The sequence below is a fragment of the Thalassophryne amazonica genome, chromosome 7 (genome assembly GCF_902500255.1).
Source record: "Thalassophryne amazonica chromosome 7, fThaAma1.1, whole genome shotgun sequence".
NCBI classification, from domain to species: Eukaryota; Metazoa; Chordata; class Actinopteri; order Batrachoidiformes; family Batrachoididae; genus Thalassophryne; species Thalassophryne amazonica.
Window position 1 is genome coordinate 61,626,980 of NC_047109.1, and position 16,219 is coordinate 61,643,198.

Sequence of the window (16,219 nt, forward strand, 5' to 3'; positions counted from 1 at the left end):
AGGAGATGTTGGATGAGAGAGTAATCCAGAGGAAACCTTTTCTGTGTACACATCACAAACAGAGTTGCTTGAGGTATGCTAAAGCACATTTGGACAAGCCAACTTCATTTTGGAATAAGGTGCTGTGGACTGATGAAAATACAATTGATTTATCTGGACATAACAGGGGGCGGTATGTATAACACAGCATTCCAAGGAAAACACTTGCTACAGTGAGGAAAATAAGTATTGGAACACCCTGCAGTTTTGCAAGTTCTCCCACTTAGAAATCATGGAGGGGTCTGAAATTTTCATCTTAGGTGCATGTCCACTGTTTGAAGTTCACCAGTGACCATCTGGATGATCCAGAGGAGGCATGGGAGAAGGTCATGAGGTCAGATGAAACCATAATAGAGCTTTTTGGAATCAACTCCACTTACCATGTTTAGAGTATGAGAATAACCCCAAGAAAACCATCCCAACCGTGAAGCATGGGGTTGGAAACATCATACTCTGGGGGTGCTCTTCTGCAAAGGGGACAGGACGACTGCACTGTATTGAAGGTAGGATGGATGGGGTTTTGGCAAACAACTTCCTTCCCTCAGTCGGAGCATTGAAGATGGGTCATGGATGGGTCTTCCAGCATGACAATGACCCCAAACACACAGCCAGGGCAAGGAGGTGCTCCGTAAGAAGCATTTCAAGGTCTTGAAGTGGCCTGGCCAGTCTCCAGATCTGAACTCAATAGAAAATCTTTGGAGGGAGCTGAAACTCCAAACCTCAAAGAACTAGAGAAGATCTGAATGGAGGAGTGGACCAAAATCCCTGCTGCAGTATGTGCAAACCTGGTGAAAAACTACAGGGAAAGTTTGACCTCTGTAATTGCAAACAAAGGCTACTGTACCAACACTGATTTTCACAGGTGTTCAAATACTTATTTGCAGCAGTAACATACAAATAAATTATTTAAAAAAATCATACATTGTGATTTCCGGATTTGTTTTTTTAGATTATGTCTCTCACAGTGGACATGCACCTAAGATGAAAATTTCAGACCCCTCCATGATTTCTAAGTGGGAGAACTTGCAAAACCGCAGGGTGTTCAAATACTTATTTTCCTCACTGTACCTACAGTAAAATTTGGAGGTGGTTCCATCATGCTGTGGAGCTGTGTGGCCAGTGCAGGTACTGGGATCTTGTTAAAGTTGAGGGTCACATGGATTCCAGTGAATATCAGCAGATTCTTGAGAAGAATGTTCAAGAATCAGTGACAAAGTTGAAGTTGTGCCGGGGCTGGATCTTTCGACAAGACAAAGACCGTAAACACTGCTCAAAATCTACTAAGGCATTCATGCAGAGGAACAAGTACAGCGTTCTGGAATGGCCATCTCAGTCCCCAGACCTGAATATTATTGACAATCTGTGGTGTGATTTTAAGTGGGCTGTCCATGATCGGAAACCAACAATCCTGAGATGTTCTATAAAGAAAATGGTCCAGAATACCTTCAACCAGAATCCAGACTCTCACTGGAAGCTATAGGAAGTGTTTAGAGGCTGTTATTTCTGCAAAAGGAGGCTCTATTAAATATTGGTGTATTTTTTCTGTTGGGGTGCCCAAATTTATTCACCTGCCTAATTTTGTTTAAAGAATTATTGCACACTTTCTGCAAATCCTATAAACTTTATTTCACTTCTCAAATGTGTTTGTCTGCTATATGATATAGTAAGTCCCTTTAGCTGCTCCCTTGTTTGCACTCGGCGTCGCCACAGCAAATCCAAGGTGGATCTGCATGTTGAATTGGCACAGGTTTTACGCCGGAAGCCCTTCCTGACGCAACTCCACATTACATGGAGAAATGTGGCAGGGGTGGGATTTGAACCCAGAACCTTCTGAACTGAAACCAAGCGCATTAACCACTTGGCCACCACCCCTGCTTTTAACTGAAATTGCTGATTCAGACAACCAATGATTTATAAAGGAAAATCATGGAAATCATCAAATACGTATGTTCCAAAGCCTAAGTTTGTAAAATCATATAAATCACCTAATTAAATTAATTTTAAAGACTATTGATGGTGTTCAATGCAAAATAATTTTCTGTCCTGCTTTTAATAAAATATTATAAATGTATGTTTATTATTAAAAAGAAGAAGTATTATACATGTCATTATAACGGATGGAGCAGAATACTATCTTATTCAAATACGTATATTAATTATCTACAGGGAAGTTAAGGATGTTTTGGGGATGTCTATATGTTTTCTGTGTTGATGAATAAAACTTTGTCATACATTGAATTTATTGTGGTGGAAGCTAACACTTTTTTATTTTGTTCCTTCTGCACCAATGAACATTGTATACAAAAAAGATGATACTCCTTTAAGTTGTGTTGACATGAGTTTTTTCATGGTTATAAAAATAAATACAGCATTGCAGTGCCTTGCCAGCGCCAGCAAATTCTTTTACTTCATATGATATCATCACATGATGTCATTGATATCTGAGGCCTAACACATTTGTTAACCCCATGAAATAGCTCATGTAAAAAAAATAAATAAATTAAAAAAAAAACTGAGTTTCACTGTGTCATCTTGTTCCTGGGATATAGTCATTTATAAATTTTAAAACAATGGCTTCTGGTATTACCTTGACTTTTGACCTATGACTGCAACATGATGTTTGTTGCAAGAGGACGGTCCAAAGAGTTTATCCTCTAAGTTTAACTTGCATTTGAACATTTTTACCATGCACAGCAGACCTCTGAGTTTACCTTGACCTTTGCCCTATGACCTTTACATGGCCTATGTTGCAAAAGGTAAGTCTGCTGAGTTCATCCACAAAGTTTGAGTGAAATTGTTGTTTGGGTTTAATTGTACTGGCTTAGAGCAAGTCTAATAAAAAGTCAGAGTAGTAATTTACGTATGTCCAGGAGATATACGTAAATTACTGTCGACCAGGATACTGTAGAATCTATGTTGCTGATTGCTGTGCGTTGGAGGATCACTTGAGTGTCCATCTAGTGGTCTCCTGTCAAAGTATGTGGTGTCTGGAACCAACTCACACGGCGATGAACTTTGCCATTCGTGATGAACTGTGAGTCACGTGCCCACTGGACGTTTTATTATCTGGATATTTAGTTGCATCATCTCTGGTTTGCATGTTTGACAATTCTTTGTTGTACTTTATTTATTTGATGTTTGTGATTGTTAGTTTGGCCAAAGCAGTTGGTCACCCGTTGGAGTCTGGTCTGCTTGAGATTTCTTCTTTTAAAAAATGCCCTCGGGATTTTCTGTACCACCGTTACCTACGTGCTTGCTCAGAGGGGTAAATTTTATCCTTGTGAAGTGTCTTGGGGTGACTTATGTTGTGATTTGGCGCTATATAACTAAATTGAAGTGAATTGATCAACTTGATTTAATACACTAATAACATTGATTTAACAATTTATGAATTGATTTTACATTATTTTGAATGAGACTGCAGCATTAATTTAACAATGTAAAATACACCGTGCATCATTTGATCAAAGACAACAATGGAATTTGAAATCTTGTGAGAGCAACAAATCATGACTACCTCTTTGACAGCAAATCATATTCCTGCAGTATTACAAGCAAGTTCTCCACTACTGGAAGCTCCCCAATCTTCTCTTTGCATACTGGGCTGCGGGGAGATAAAATCGTAAAGTGGTGTTACTGGCCATGGGAACAATGCAATTAACAATAATGTTTTACAACAATTTGATAGGCCCGCTGTCTTTATTTTATATTATGGTCATTTTGCATATTAAAAATGTCAACATGGCTTAAAATAAGAGGTTCACTGGTCCTCACTTTTATCTATCAGAACCCAAAATTTAAGAGATGAATATACGTACAGTAGTTTTTACAGTTATTTAGGAAATTTTGAGGACCCACTCCCCCACTCACTCACTCACTCACTGCATTCATCTTATGCATGCCACAGGAAATATACATTTAATGAAGACATGTTTTACCTCTCAGCCAAGGTGGTGAGAGCCAGTAAGGCCCCCAGTAACACGTTACTATCTGTTGCAGATAGGAGCTTCACCAGAGTCTGTTTCCACAAAGTACAGAGATAACAGTACATTCACAATGCAGATATGCAGATATTGCTGTATTATAGTATCTTCAAAATTCATCGTCTTGTCTCAGCTCAGACAGGATTATTAGGCAACAAGAGACAGCACATAGTCGTCGCACAGTTGCTTTGTGATAACTTATCACTGACCCTGTGAACATTACTCTCGATGACCCATATCCTTTGATCCTGAGCTGCAGACAGCTTCTGAAACACATCTGTACAGCAATCAGCAAACACAGCATAAACAAGTACGTATACAAAGCTCATTATTTGCTCTTCTGTCACATTGCCTTTAGATTACTCACAGGCCATAGTAACCAACATCTCCCCAGTAAATGCATGTTCATCACAAGCAAGGTACATGACAGTGACAGACTCCATATACTAAAAAAAGCATGATAGCATGATAATAAATGTAAGACAAATTTATATATTAATTAAAATTATAGCCTGTTAAGTAGGGATGGGAATTGAGAACTGGCTCTAGGTAAGAATCAGTCCAAATTTTTCAATTCAATATAATTGTATTCATCAGCCCTTAACAGTTCGTCGTATCACTAGGATGGGGTATGTTCCTTCACGCTCACTCAGGTCAGCTGACTTGTCACTGTTAGTTATCCCAAGGTCAAAGAGGAAGTGTAGAGGTGACCGAGCTTTTGCAGTCGTTGCCACAAAACTGTGGAATGATCTTCCTTTGCACATTAGGCAGGCTGATTCTCTCTCTGCTTTTAAATTTTCTCTTAAAACACATTTCTTCTCTTTGGCTTTTAACGCAGTTTGACACATTTTTTTTTTTTAGTGTTTCTGGTTTAAACTGTGGTTTATTTATTTATTTATTTATTTATTTATTTTTATCTATTTTAACTTGCCTGTTCTTGTTGTGTACAGCGCTTTGGTCGTTGGTATTGATTTCAAAGTGCTTTATAAATAAATTGAAATTGAGATCACTAATGTCATGTACATTTTGTGAATCTGTAGAATTTATTTATTTATTTTGAACTCCTGCATATCAGAACAAGGTTTGAAACATGTCTGAGCTGCCTTACAACTTTGTCATTTATTTTAATTTAAATGGTTTAGGATTGGGGTTAGGATTAGAAAAAGAGTCTGGGCTAGGGTATAATTTTTGTAAAATCCACAAAACATTTGTAAATTTGAACAGTATTGCAGCTTCTGGACCACAGCTTGGTGCACTTCTGGGAGTCTTGCAAGTAACACATTTTCCAAGATGGTCCAGGTACCATTTTGGGAACAGCTCCGATTCACAAAATGCACAGAATATCATGATTTCTGACAGCTCAGCATTGAAAACTCGTGCCTCATGATGTCAGATATAATGCCATGACATCAAACTGAGTCTTACAATCAGGAAAACTGCTGCATTGACTCTGAAAACCTCTGTAGGCATTCATTTTACTACACAGAAAATTAATTATAAAACAAAATAAAGGACTCAAAAAAAGAATCAGATCAACAGGCAGAATCAATAATGCCATCAGTATCAATAAAATCTTATCAATCCCCATCCTTACTGTTAAGGCATAATAACAGTAATAATAATAATAATAATAATAATAATAATAATCTTGCTGTACATTTACCGAGGCGAGGGAATTAATCCCTTTGACGTGATGAAACATTATCTAAAAGAAGAAGTGATTTTTGTTTCAGTATGTACACAATGAATTAATATGGAGTGTAATTTGGGAACGGAAAGAGTTTTGCAGTTGCACCTGATAATGTGGATCTCTGATGAATAATCGTAAGCAGATCAAAACTCTGTGGATTGATTCAGGGGGCGCAGAATCAATCCAGTCACTGCAGGAGGAAAATATATTATCAGCCACTTTAACTTTTATGTGACATGAGCAGGAAAGTTGTCCATTACTTTTTACCTGCACAGTCGGTTCTTGACACGTGAACTGAAAATGTCAGAGAAGAGCTTATGCAGTGGGTGGCTGGTAAAACATCTTTGCGCTTTGTATGTAATGCTGGGGGGAAAAAATGAGATTTTTATTGAGGGAGGTAAGGAATGCATTTGACTTAACCTCAAAAACAAATTTCACTCCATTTTTTAAACCATCCTATGTGGGTTAAAATGGCTGAATTCCAGGTGTGACCAAATCAAGAGATATTTACACGATCCACTTTTTGTGACTAATAAAAAACAACAACATACTTGTCTTGAAACAGCATATGCAGTATAAACCAAGGGATTTGTAGGTAAAACCTAAATTATCGTAGCAAAATTCCTCGGCCTATATGTAAATGTAACAACAACTTGGTCCTAATTGCCATTGTGCATGTAATAATATTATCCCCTGCAACAAGACCAGGGGCCTGTACTATGAAGCGGGGTTACTGGCTTATCAGGGTAGCTTCGGGAGTAAGTTGATGACGTGTGGAGTAACTTCCTGGTTAACCCGTACTACGAAAGGTGGATAGGTTTCGATCGAGGCATGCTGCCATGGCAATTTATGCTGTGTGCCAAACCTGCTCCGAGCAGGTTATGTTCTCGGTTAGCTTGAGGTTTTCGCTTAACCACTCCCTTTATAAGTACCGTCCATCCACCTTCAATCACTCTGAAGACAATGCCGGCCTACCTGGATGATCCGTTTGATATTGGGGCACAAATTGTGAGGGGCTCTCTTCGCAGGGCGAGGGTTTTTAAAGACCGCCAGAATCCGCTGACATACCCGGACGATATTCTCTATGAAAGATATAGATTCTCAGCCGAGGGAATTCGTTATCTTTGTCAGCTGATCGGGCCAGACGTCTGTAACATCACCCATCATACACTGTAAAAAAAGACTGATGTTTTTACAGGAAAACACTGGCAGCTGTGGTTACCAGGGAATTCCTGTAAAAAATACAGCAGTTAAATGTACAAAAAAAGAGAGCTCTTGTTTGTAGATTTAACAGTTCTTTTAAATGTGAGTCAGCCGTGGTTCATTCACTGTAAATCCATATACATATTATGTCTGTAATGTTATCTACTGTGCTGCTGTATGTTTTACAGGAATTCCCTGGTAACCACAGCTGCCAGCGTTTTCCTGTACAAAAAAGTCATTTTTTACAGTATAGCAATGCCCCAACGATCGAGCAGATAATGTGCCTTGTGCCTATTTTGCCAGTGAACAATTTATGTATTCCATCGGTGATGCTGAACATCTGAGCAAGAATACTGTATGCCGTATGATTCGCAGGGTAGTACTTGCTCTATCTAAACTGTTGGATGCATTTGTCGTTTTCCCTGGCCATTTATCCACAATGCAAATCAATCAATCAATCAATCAATTTTATTTATATAGCGCCAAATCACAACAAACAGTTGCCCCAAGGCACTTTATATTGTAAGGCAAGGCCATACAATAATTACGTAAAAACCCCAATGGTCAAAACGACCCCCTGTGAGCAAGCATTTGGCGAAAAACTCCCTTTTAACAGGAAGAAACCTCCAGCAGAACCAGGCTCAGGGAGGGGCAGTCTTCTGCTGGGACTGGTTGGGGCTGAGGGAGAGAACCAGGAAAAAGACATGTGGAGGGGAGCAGAGATCAATCACTAATGATTAAATGCAGAGTGGTGCATACAGAGCAAAAAGAGAAAGAAACACTCAGTGCATCATGGGAACCCCCCAGCAATCTAAGTCTATAGCAGCATAACTAAGGGATGGTTCAGGGTCACCTGATCCAGCCCTAACTATAAGCTTTAGCAAAAAGGAAAGTTTTAAGCCTAATCTTAAAAGTAGAGAGGGTGTCTGTCTCCCTGATCCGAAATGGGAGCTGGTTCCACAGGAGAGGAGCCTGAAACCTGAAGGCTCTGCCTCCCATTCTATTCTTACAAACCCTAGGAACTACAAGTAAGCCTGCAGTCTGAGAGCGAAGCGCTCTATTGGGGTGATATGGTACTATGAGGTCCCTAAGATAAGAAGGGACCTGATTATTCAAAACCTTATAAGTAAGAAATCAAAGAAGGGTGTTATGCAATCGCGAGTAATTACTAATATCAAAATAGGTCTAATGCATGTCCATTAATTAGGCGAAGTGGGGCTTATCAAGCTATGAATATAAACCTACCGTTTGGAAGGATGTTTTTATATTTCATCTTCACCTGCTGCCAGGTGCGTTTGGCACTGCTATTGCATCTGAAATATTGACAGGATTAGGAATAGCAATCATACAGTCAAGGTAGCCTATTTAGGAAACATTAAATTAACCTAACATTTATTAGTAGGCCTATGCCCACTTCTGAATCGTGTTGCATCTGGGCGTAATTAATGAAAGAAGGTCATTTTTTTACACATATTAGACATTCCACAGGTTAATCATCTGTAACAGATTTGGGGAACAATTGAATTGTACGTACGCATTTACCCAATCAGCAATACATTGCCAACAAGCCTGTCTTGCTTTATTGGCAGACGATGTGTTCGATTTCCCCCTTAACATTCATTTAAATTCCTCGTAGCTCCGCATAATAATCGTGCATTCTTCTTCGGTAAAGTAAGGTGACCGCGCCATCATTGAAAAATGGTGATGTGTGTTGCAACCTGCCCCTTTTATGTGAACGCGCACAAACTCCAATTAGGTTAACACAGGTTCAACAAATGAACATCTTATTCACCGTTGTAGTACCGATTAACACCACTTGAGGAAACCAGGTTTTGTCAACCCGTTTAAGAGGTTGACCCTGAGTTACATCTGAGTAAGTTAACCCCACTTCGTAGTACAGGCCCCTGACCTGTCCAGTAACAGACAAATCAATAGTACATTATCCCCCTCTGATCAATAGGACAGGAAGTGGGATGTAGAACTTCACTGTGTCCATCAGTATGTGTGTGTATATGGATCTGTAATAATAATATAGCCTTTACTGTCATTGTATATATATATATATATATATATGCATACATACAGTGCATCCGGAAAGTATTCACAGTGCTTCATTTTTTCCACATTTATGTTGCAGCCTTATTCCAAAATGGAATAAATTAATTTTTCCCCTCAAAATTCTACACACAACACCTCATAATGACAACGTTTGGAGCAGGATTGGAGGGCAACGGGACCCAGGAGTTCACTCCAGCAAGCAGGCAGTTGCAGGACTGCCTTCTCAAATCCACTAAAAAAAATCTAGACAAGATTGTCCAGTTCATGACAGAATCTACCAATCAAATGACAAGGACCTATTTAGGTGCCATATAAAATAATACAGATTCAATTGTAACTTTGAAGATTTATTTTACACAATACAACCTCTGTGTATAAACACTCTGTGTTTAAGCACATGGTGTGAATTTCACCAGATCAACATAACTCCCCACACCCCCCACAAAACAGACTTTTTCATTACTCTGAGATCCTAAATTTCAAACCTGAATTTTTCCAGCTCTGAGGCTTCCGTATTGAAGTCTTTGTCGCTGGTTTGTGCGTTTTGCTGTTGTAGTCCTCTGCTGCAGGCTGCCTGTAAAACAAACACACACACACACACACACACACTCAACAACATGAAGAAATATGAACTGGTTTTTCAAATGGTGTCACAGAATGGTGCCATTTTTTTTCACCTCTTCTCTGGGGTTGCGTTTGGTGAGCAGGGACAAAAGCCTCCTGAGATCACGAGAAGCCCTAAAAAACACACTTTAATTAACTCAGTAACAATATAATACACAGAAAATGTTTATTGTTGCAGGCCAGCGAGCCGCCGTTTTACGTGATCTGGATTCCTGAGGACTTCAGGGACTTCTTTTCACCTGGTCGTGCTTTTGGGTTGGACATTTTCAAAAGTCCCCCGTGTTTCCACGAATGATCTGTGACACTGTCAAGGTTGGGTAGGATTACTTTGAAATGTAATCCAAAAGTAATCAGATTACAAGTAATCCAGATGTATGTACATACATACATGTAATCCACATGTATTCTTTCAAAGTAATCCTACCCAACCTTGGACACAGTTATAGTTACCCTTGATTTGTTGGATCAAACATTTCAAACTTCTGCTCCGTGTTGTGTTTTAGCTGAAAGAAGCAGAACCGAGCTAACTGTGAGGATCAAATTTCTTACCATTCTTTACGTTCCATCTTGAAATGTCCTTATTTAAGGTGTGGGTGACAGTTTTTATTCCAGACAGACGAACCACCGCACACCACCGGTGACAAATAAGAAGAGAGGAGGAAGAAAAGAAAGTTAATAATAGGTGCATTTTGATCCAATACAAGCCCTCAATGCTAGCGAGTATCCGTTACCATAGATACAACTGACGCTCTTTGCCTTGCGTCGGTGTTTTGGTATTTTGATATTATAGATACTGTTTACGGTATTTTGGTATTATACATACAGTCTATGATATTTTGGTATTGTACATACAGTCTATGGTATTTTGGTATTATATATACAGTCTATGGTATTTTGATACTGACGTGTGAACGGCTCAGTAAAAGATTATTTTCTGAAAAATAATTAATTAGCTTATACCAAATATGCCCTATTATTAGCTGATTAAAGTGTGTTTTAATTAGAATAAAATTGGATGCATAATACATGATACAATATTATATAATACAACTCCCAAATCAGGAAATAAGTAGGACTACATGTAAAATGAATATAAAAATGTGATACTTAGATTTACTTTGATGTCTATGTCACTGCAGACAATATGAATCCAAGTTATTTCATGTTTTGTGTGGGCAGCTTCATTTCATTTGTTAATAAACACCCATTACTGTAAGGCCCAGAACACATTCCCCCCCTCAAAAAACAAACAAAAAACAAAAAAGGGAGTGGGGGTGGGGGACAAGAGCAACTTATTCTTAATACAGGGATTAAATCATCACCTTTAACGTCACTTTTCTTGAGACAGGTCGTGGGATTGATGCATGAACACGTCCAGGTCACAGAATATGTCTTAGACATCGTTTATATTAATTGTTAATTGACAGATACAAAGAGTATAGTACTGTATGGTATATCTATGTCAAGGAGGCATTTATAAAAAAAATTCAGTGGCCATGCTTGGAGGAGAGTAGTAAGGGAAGACACCCAGACAACTCTGAAGGAGTTATAGGTTTCTTTGGTTGGAGGAACTGTGCACAGTGCAACTTTTGTCTCTTTGCCAGTGTCCACCATGTAAAGCTCAGGTGTTGCTCTCTCTGAGTGCCCCTTCTGGATGTGGCTGACAAAATAAAATGTATGATCCATCCATCCATCCATCCATCCATCCATTTTCTTCCGCTTTATCCGGAGTCGGGTCGCGGGGGCAGCAGCTCAAGCAAAGCCGCCCAGACCTCCCGATCCACACACACCTCCCCCAGGTCCTCCGGGGGAACCCCAAGGCGTTCCCAAGCCAGCCGAGAGATGTAGTCCCTCCAGCGTGTCCTGGGTCTTCCTCGGGGCCTCCTCCCAATGGGACGTGCCCGGAACACCTCTCCAGCAAGGCGTCCAGGGGGCATCCGGAAAAGATGCCCAAGCCACCTGAACTGACTCCTTTCGACGTGGATGAGCAGCGGCTCGACTCCGAGCTCCTCCCGAGTGACCGAGCTCCTCACCCTATCACTAAGGGCTCTAAAATGTATGATGTATGGAGAAATAAAAATATCATATTATTAATTTGTCACATGCTTTTTGTTTTAACTTTACATATTAACAAAGCTGAAGATATCACTTCAGATTGTCTTTGGCTCAAAATACAATCAAAATCAAATATGAAAAATTTTAATAACAGTGTTAAATCACTTGGATCCAAAATTGAGTGATCCATATGTGCTGACAGCTCAGACAAACTATCTCATGGCCTCACAACATGACCACAATTATTCAAGGTAAAGTATACAAAAAAAAAAAAAACACAACAAAAAAACAAACAAACAAACAAACAAAAAAATTTCACCTGGCACTAATAAGGCTATTTTTGACTTTTCTTACTTTTAGTTTTTATGCATACTTTTTTATACTTTTATAATTATGGCTTTTTTATGCTTGTCATGCCCTTTTTAAAATTTACTTCATTTACATACTTCTTATCATTTTGTATTGTATTTAAGACACAATGCAGAGTGACTTGCTTGCTACAGCTTATTCAATGGAATGAATTCCTCACAAAATGAAAGATTTATTATAATTTAGATGTTTGTTCTGATGCTTTCTTATATAAGACAAGCTCACCAAATGTTTAGTGTCTTTTAGGAGTATTGTAATGTAATGTTGAGTAAGTATTTTATGACAGATTTAATCCAAATGTATGTGTTAGCGTACAAACTCCATCTGATGTACGACGGTTGTCAATAAAGTATAGGTCATTTTTATTTTTTTCAAAAACTATATGGATTTCATTCATATGTTTTTACGTCAGACATGCTTGAACCCTCGTGTGAGTTTTTCACGCCTGTCGGTGACGTCATTCGCCTGTGAGCACTCCTTGTGGGAGGAGTCGTCCAGCCCCTCGTCGGAATTCCTTTGTCTGAGAAGTTGCTGAGAGACTGGCGCTTTGTTTGATCAAAATTTTTTTCTAAACCTGTGAGGCACATCGAAGTGGACACGGGTCTAAAAGTTAAGCTGCTTTTCGGTGAAAATTTTAACGGCTGATGAGAGATTTTGAGGTGATACTGTCGCTTTAAGGACTTCCCACGTCGCGGGACGTCGCGCAGCGCTCCCAGGCGGCGTCGTCAGCCTGTTTCAAGCTGAAACCCTCCACATTTCAGGCTCTATTGATCCAGGACGTCGTGAGAGAACAGAGAAGTTTCAGAAGAAGTCGGTTTCAGCATTTTATCCGGATATTCCACTGTTAAAGGAGATTTTTTTAATGAAAGACGTGCGGACGGGTCCGCGCGTCGGGACGCAGCCGGCGCGGTGCGGCGGCACAGGAAAAACACCTCTGTGTTGATAACCATTTGTAAAATCCAGGCGGCTTTTGATGGCTTTCAGTGGAGTGAGTATATGAGAAATTGTTTAACAGTTGGACATGTTCCAACTTGTCCTTAAGGCTTCCAACAGAGGTGTTTTTCCTGTGGCGGAGTGTCGCGGCGGGTGCGAGCCGACGCTGCAATCCGTCCGCACGTCTTGAACCCTCGTGCGCATGCGTAAAAAGGACCGTTACTTTATTGACAGACCTCGTAATCTTAGAGTCTACTAACCTCAACCCTGAATCTAACTTGGTAGTACTGAAATCCTGTGATTTGGAGACCACACTTCTTCAGGATGAATACATAACAGAGTTATTCAGTTATTCGGAGTTATATGCATTATTGTGAAACATCTTGTGCAAATATATTTTCCCGTTATTTTGCAAAAATATTGTTGTACTGTACTTACTGTAAAATCTTGATTGATTTTACAGTAAGTACAGTACAACAATATTTTTGTGAAAATATTGTGTTCCAACTAGGGGGATCACACTCCTCAGCCTCCCTGGTAAGGTCTATTCCAGAGTACTGGAGAGGAGAATTCGACCGATGGACGAACCTCGGATTCAGGAGGAGCAGTGTGGTTTTCGTCCTGGTCGCGGCACACTGGACCAGCTCTACACGCTCCATCGGGTGCTCGAGGGTTCATTGGAGTTCGCCCAACCAGTCCACATGTGTTTTGTGGATCTGGAGAAGGCGTTCGACCGTGTCCCTTGGGGCACCCTGTGGGGGGTGCTCTGGTAGTACGGGGTCCGGGGTCCTTTGTTAAGGGCTATCCGGTACCTGTATGACCGCAGCATGAGCTTGGTTTGCATTGGCGGTAGTAAGTCAAAACTGTTTCCAGTGCACGTTGGCCTCCGCCAGGGTTGCCCTTTGTCACCGGTTCTGTTCATTTTTTTATGGATAGAATTTATAGGCACAGCCAGGGTATAGAGGGGGTCTGGTTTTCCAGATGCCCCCTGGACGCCTCGCTGGAGAGGTGTTCCGGGCACGTCCCATTGGGAGGAGGCCCCGAGGAAGACCCAGGACACGCTGGAGGGACTACATCTCTCGGCTGGCTTGGGAATGCCTTGGGGTTCCCCGGAAGAGCTGGGGGAGGTGTGTGTGGATCGGGTGGTCTGGGCGGCTTTGCTTGAGCTGCTGCCCCCGCGACCCGACTCCGGATAAAGTGGAAGAAAATGGATGGATGGATGGATGTTGATTGATTGATTTCTATTTAATACTACCACTTTCTGTAATTGTGTATTTAACTAATCATTGTTTACTGTTTCTGTACTCTGGCAAAATAATTTTCTTCCGGATAAATAAAGTTGATCTTTATCTTTAAATGAAAAGATTCAGATTAAAAAAGAGCTATCGCGAGAATCCATTAAGACTGAAAGAAACTCTGTGTTATCGCGATAATAGAGTGCGCTTCCTTTTCGGATTCACGGAGGATTTACATCTTTCTTTTGGCGTACTGTATTGAACCATTGAGTGCGCTGCGTCCATTGTAGTGCGTAACTCAAGCAGGGGCAGTGTTAGTGTCAGGGGAATGTCGGCTCGTCTATGATCGGTTTTTGAGGCGGCAGGAAGCGTCTACGTTATGGGTGAGACTTCTGCAGTCATTTGCTCTCGTAATAAAAGCTAACAGATAATGTAAAGCTTCTTGTTTGTACTGGCCTCGTTGTCGGAACATTTTAGCTTCACCGCTATTGAGCTTGTGCAGTTGTCTCAGCAACCAACGCCCAGTTGTACGCCTCCACTTGGATGTGTCGCTAAGCTAGTTAGCTAAATGTTAGCTTTGGCTTCAGTAGCGGGCTGCGGAACCTAACGGGAGTGTCATTTCCTGCCTTTAGCTTTTTAGCAAAGTGTATTTATTATTAGTTATTTTGGCCGTCTTTTTCCGGTGTACCTCAAATGTTGTGCAGTTTCTTCACAAATGCCACATGTTTGGCCACCTTCTTTGCTAACTCACTGTTGTATATTGGATTAATTGGTAACTTTAAGGTGTAGATGCATAAAATACATATTCTGCATGTGGGCTGTTGTGGCTTTATTTTAAATCTTAAACCCTTTACATAGCTACCACTACACGTGCTTGTGTAGGCCACACCAAAAACCATTATTTAAACGTTAAGTAGATTATATTTGTTGAATGTGTTGCAGATTGTGGGCTCCATATGAGAACACATAGAACACATTGATTTGACCCCTAGTCGTTGTTATTATGTAGAAAATCAAATTAAAACCTGGAACTTAGCTAGATTTAGTTAGAATGGGGATAAAGAGGGCACGATTGCTTGTCTAATCTGGATTAGACTGGATCTGGTACCTTGCATTTTGACTGTAAGTACATTGTACTCATTCTGTGACCGAAGTAGAATACCATATCTTGAGTTTGTGGTGTGATAAAGATAACCTTTTTTAATATTTAGACAGGCAAACTGCAGCCTTGTCTTTCACCTGTTACCACTTCCTTTAGCAGACCTGTTAGACATTGCCGGAAACAGATGTCTGTTATTTAGAATGACAGCTCACGCAGTTTTGTCTCTGCTGCTTTGCACCCAAAATGTACGTGTAATTGCGATTGATGATTATTTCTAAATCTAAACGAAATCATAACATGTTCAGAATTTAGTCTGTGCACGAATCACTATATTCTTAAGACACAGCAGCACCAGTCACAAGACATGGGCTGCTGTGAGAGGCAGCAATCCTCTTCTATCCCCAGGCAAATAAAAATAAATCTAAGACGATGGACTTTGCTTGATGATGCTCTTGACATTCAAGGAGTAAATGGAGTGGAATCTGTTTGGCTAACTAGCTGTGTTGTTACAGTAGATCAGCTCATGAATAATTTTGCTTGAGGCTTTGCAGCATGTGAAACTGATTCTAAAGTAAGAGTTTTGTCAGCTGGCCTGGAATTGATTTTTGTGTGTGTGTGTGTGTGTGTGTGTGTGTGTGTGTGTGTGTGTGTGTGTGTGTGTGTGTGTGTGTGTGTGTGTGTGTCTTCTCTCCCTTTGTTTTGTGATCGTGGAAACATTGGTGCTCCGTTTCCCATCGGAATCATTGATCTCCAAAAACCAGCTGTAAGTATTGAAGTGAGATCTGTGTGTCTTATGGCTGAACAGAATTTTCTTCATCCTTATGATGGGACTTTTTGTTGACTCGATCTTTACATGACTGTGTTGTCAATAATAGTGTTCTTGCTGAACCTCAATTTGAAATTTAGTAGGTCTGTAATGATGCTCATG

The 16,219-nt window shown here is 40.2% G+C and overlaps 2 protein-coding genes across 2 annotated transcripts in view; one reads left to right on the top strand and one right to left on the bottom strand.

Annotated features, from left to right (window-relative positions):
* The window catches only part of nek10 (NIMA-related kinase 10), a 36,716-nt gene extending 26,391 nt beyond the window's left edge, over positions 1-10,325 (bottom strand). The window contains exons 1-11 of the mRNA XM_034173633.1: positions 10,147-10,325; positions 9,797-9,893; positions 9,651-9,711; positions 9,459-9,547; positions 5,980-6,075; positions 5,818-5,902; positions 5,686-5,727; positions 4,390-4,468; positions 4,232-4,299; positions 3,978-4,057; positions 3,557-3,643 (exon numbers count right to left, since the gene is read on the bottom strand). Coding sequence (XP_034029524.1) covers positions 3,557-3,643; positions 3,978-4,057; positions 4,232-4,299; positions 4,390-4,468; positions 5,686-5,727; positions 5,818-5,902; positions 5,980-6,075; positions 9,459-9,547; positions 9,651-9,711; positions 9,797-9,893; positions 10,147-10,285 — 923 coding nt within the window. The 5' untranslated portion in view covers positions 10,286-10,325. The remainder of the gene's footprint in view (positions 1-3,556; positions 3,644-3,977; positions 4,058-4,231; positions 4,300-4,389; positions 4,469-5,685; positions 5,728-5,817; positions 5,903-5,979; positions 6,076-9,458; positions 9,548-9,650; positions 9,712-9,796; positions 9,894-10,146) is intronic.
* Positions 10,326-14,440: 4,115 nt separating this feature from the next.
* Positions 14,441-16,219, top strand: part of sept7b (septin 7b) — a 45,319-nt gene continuing 43,540 nt past the window's right edge. Inside the window, 2 exon segments of the mRNA XM_034174303.1 lie at positions 14,441-14,572; positions 16,053-16,066. Coding sequence (XP_034030194.1) covers positions 14,569-14,572; positions 16,053-16,066 — 18 coding nt within the window. The 5' untranslated portion in view covers positions 14,441-14,568.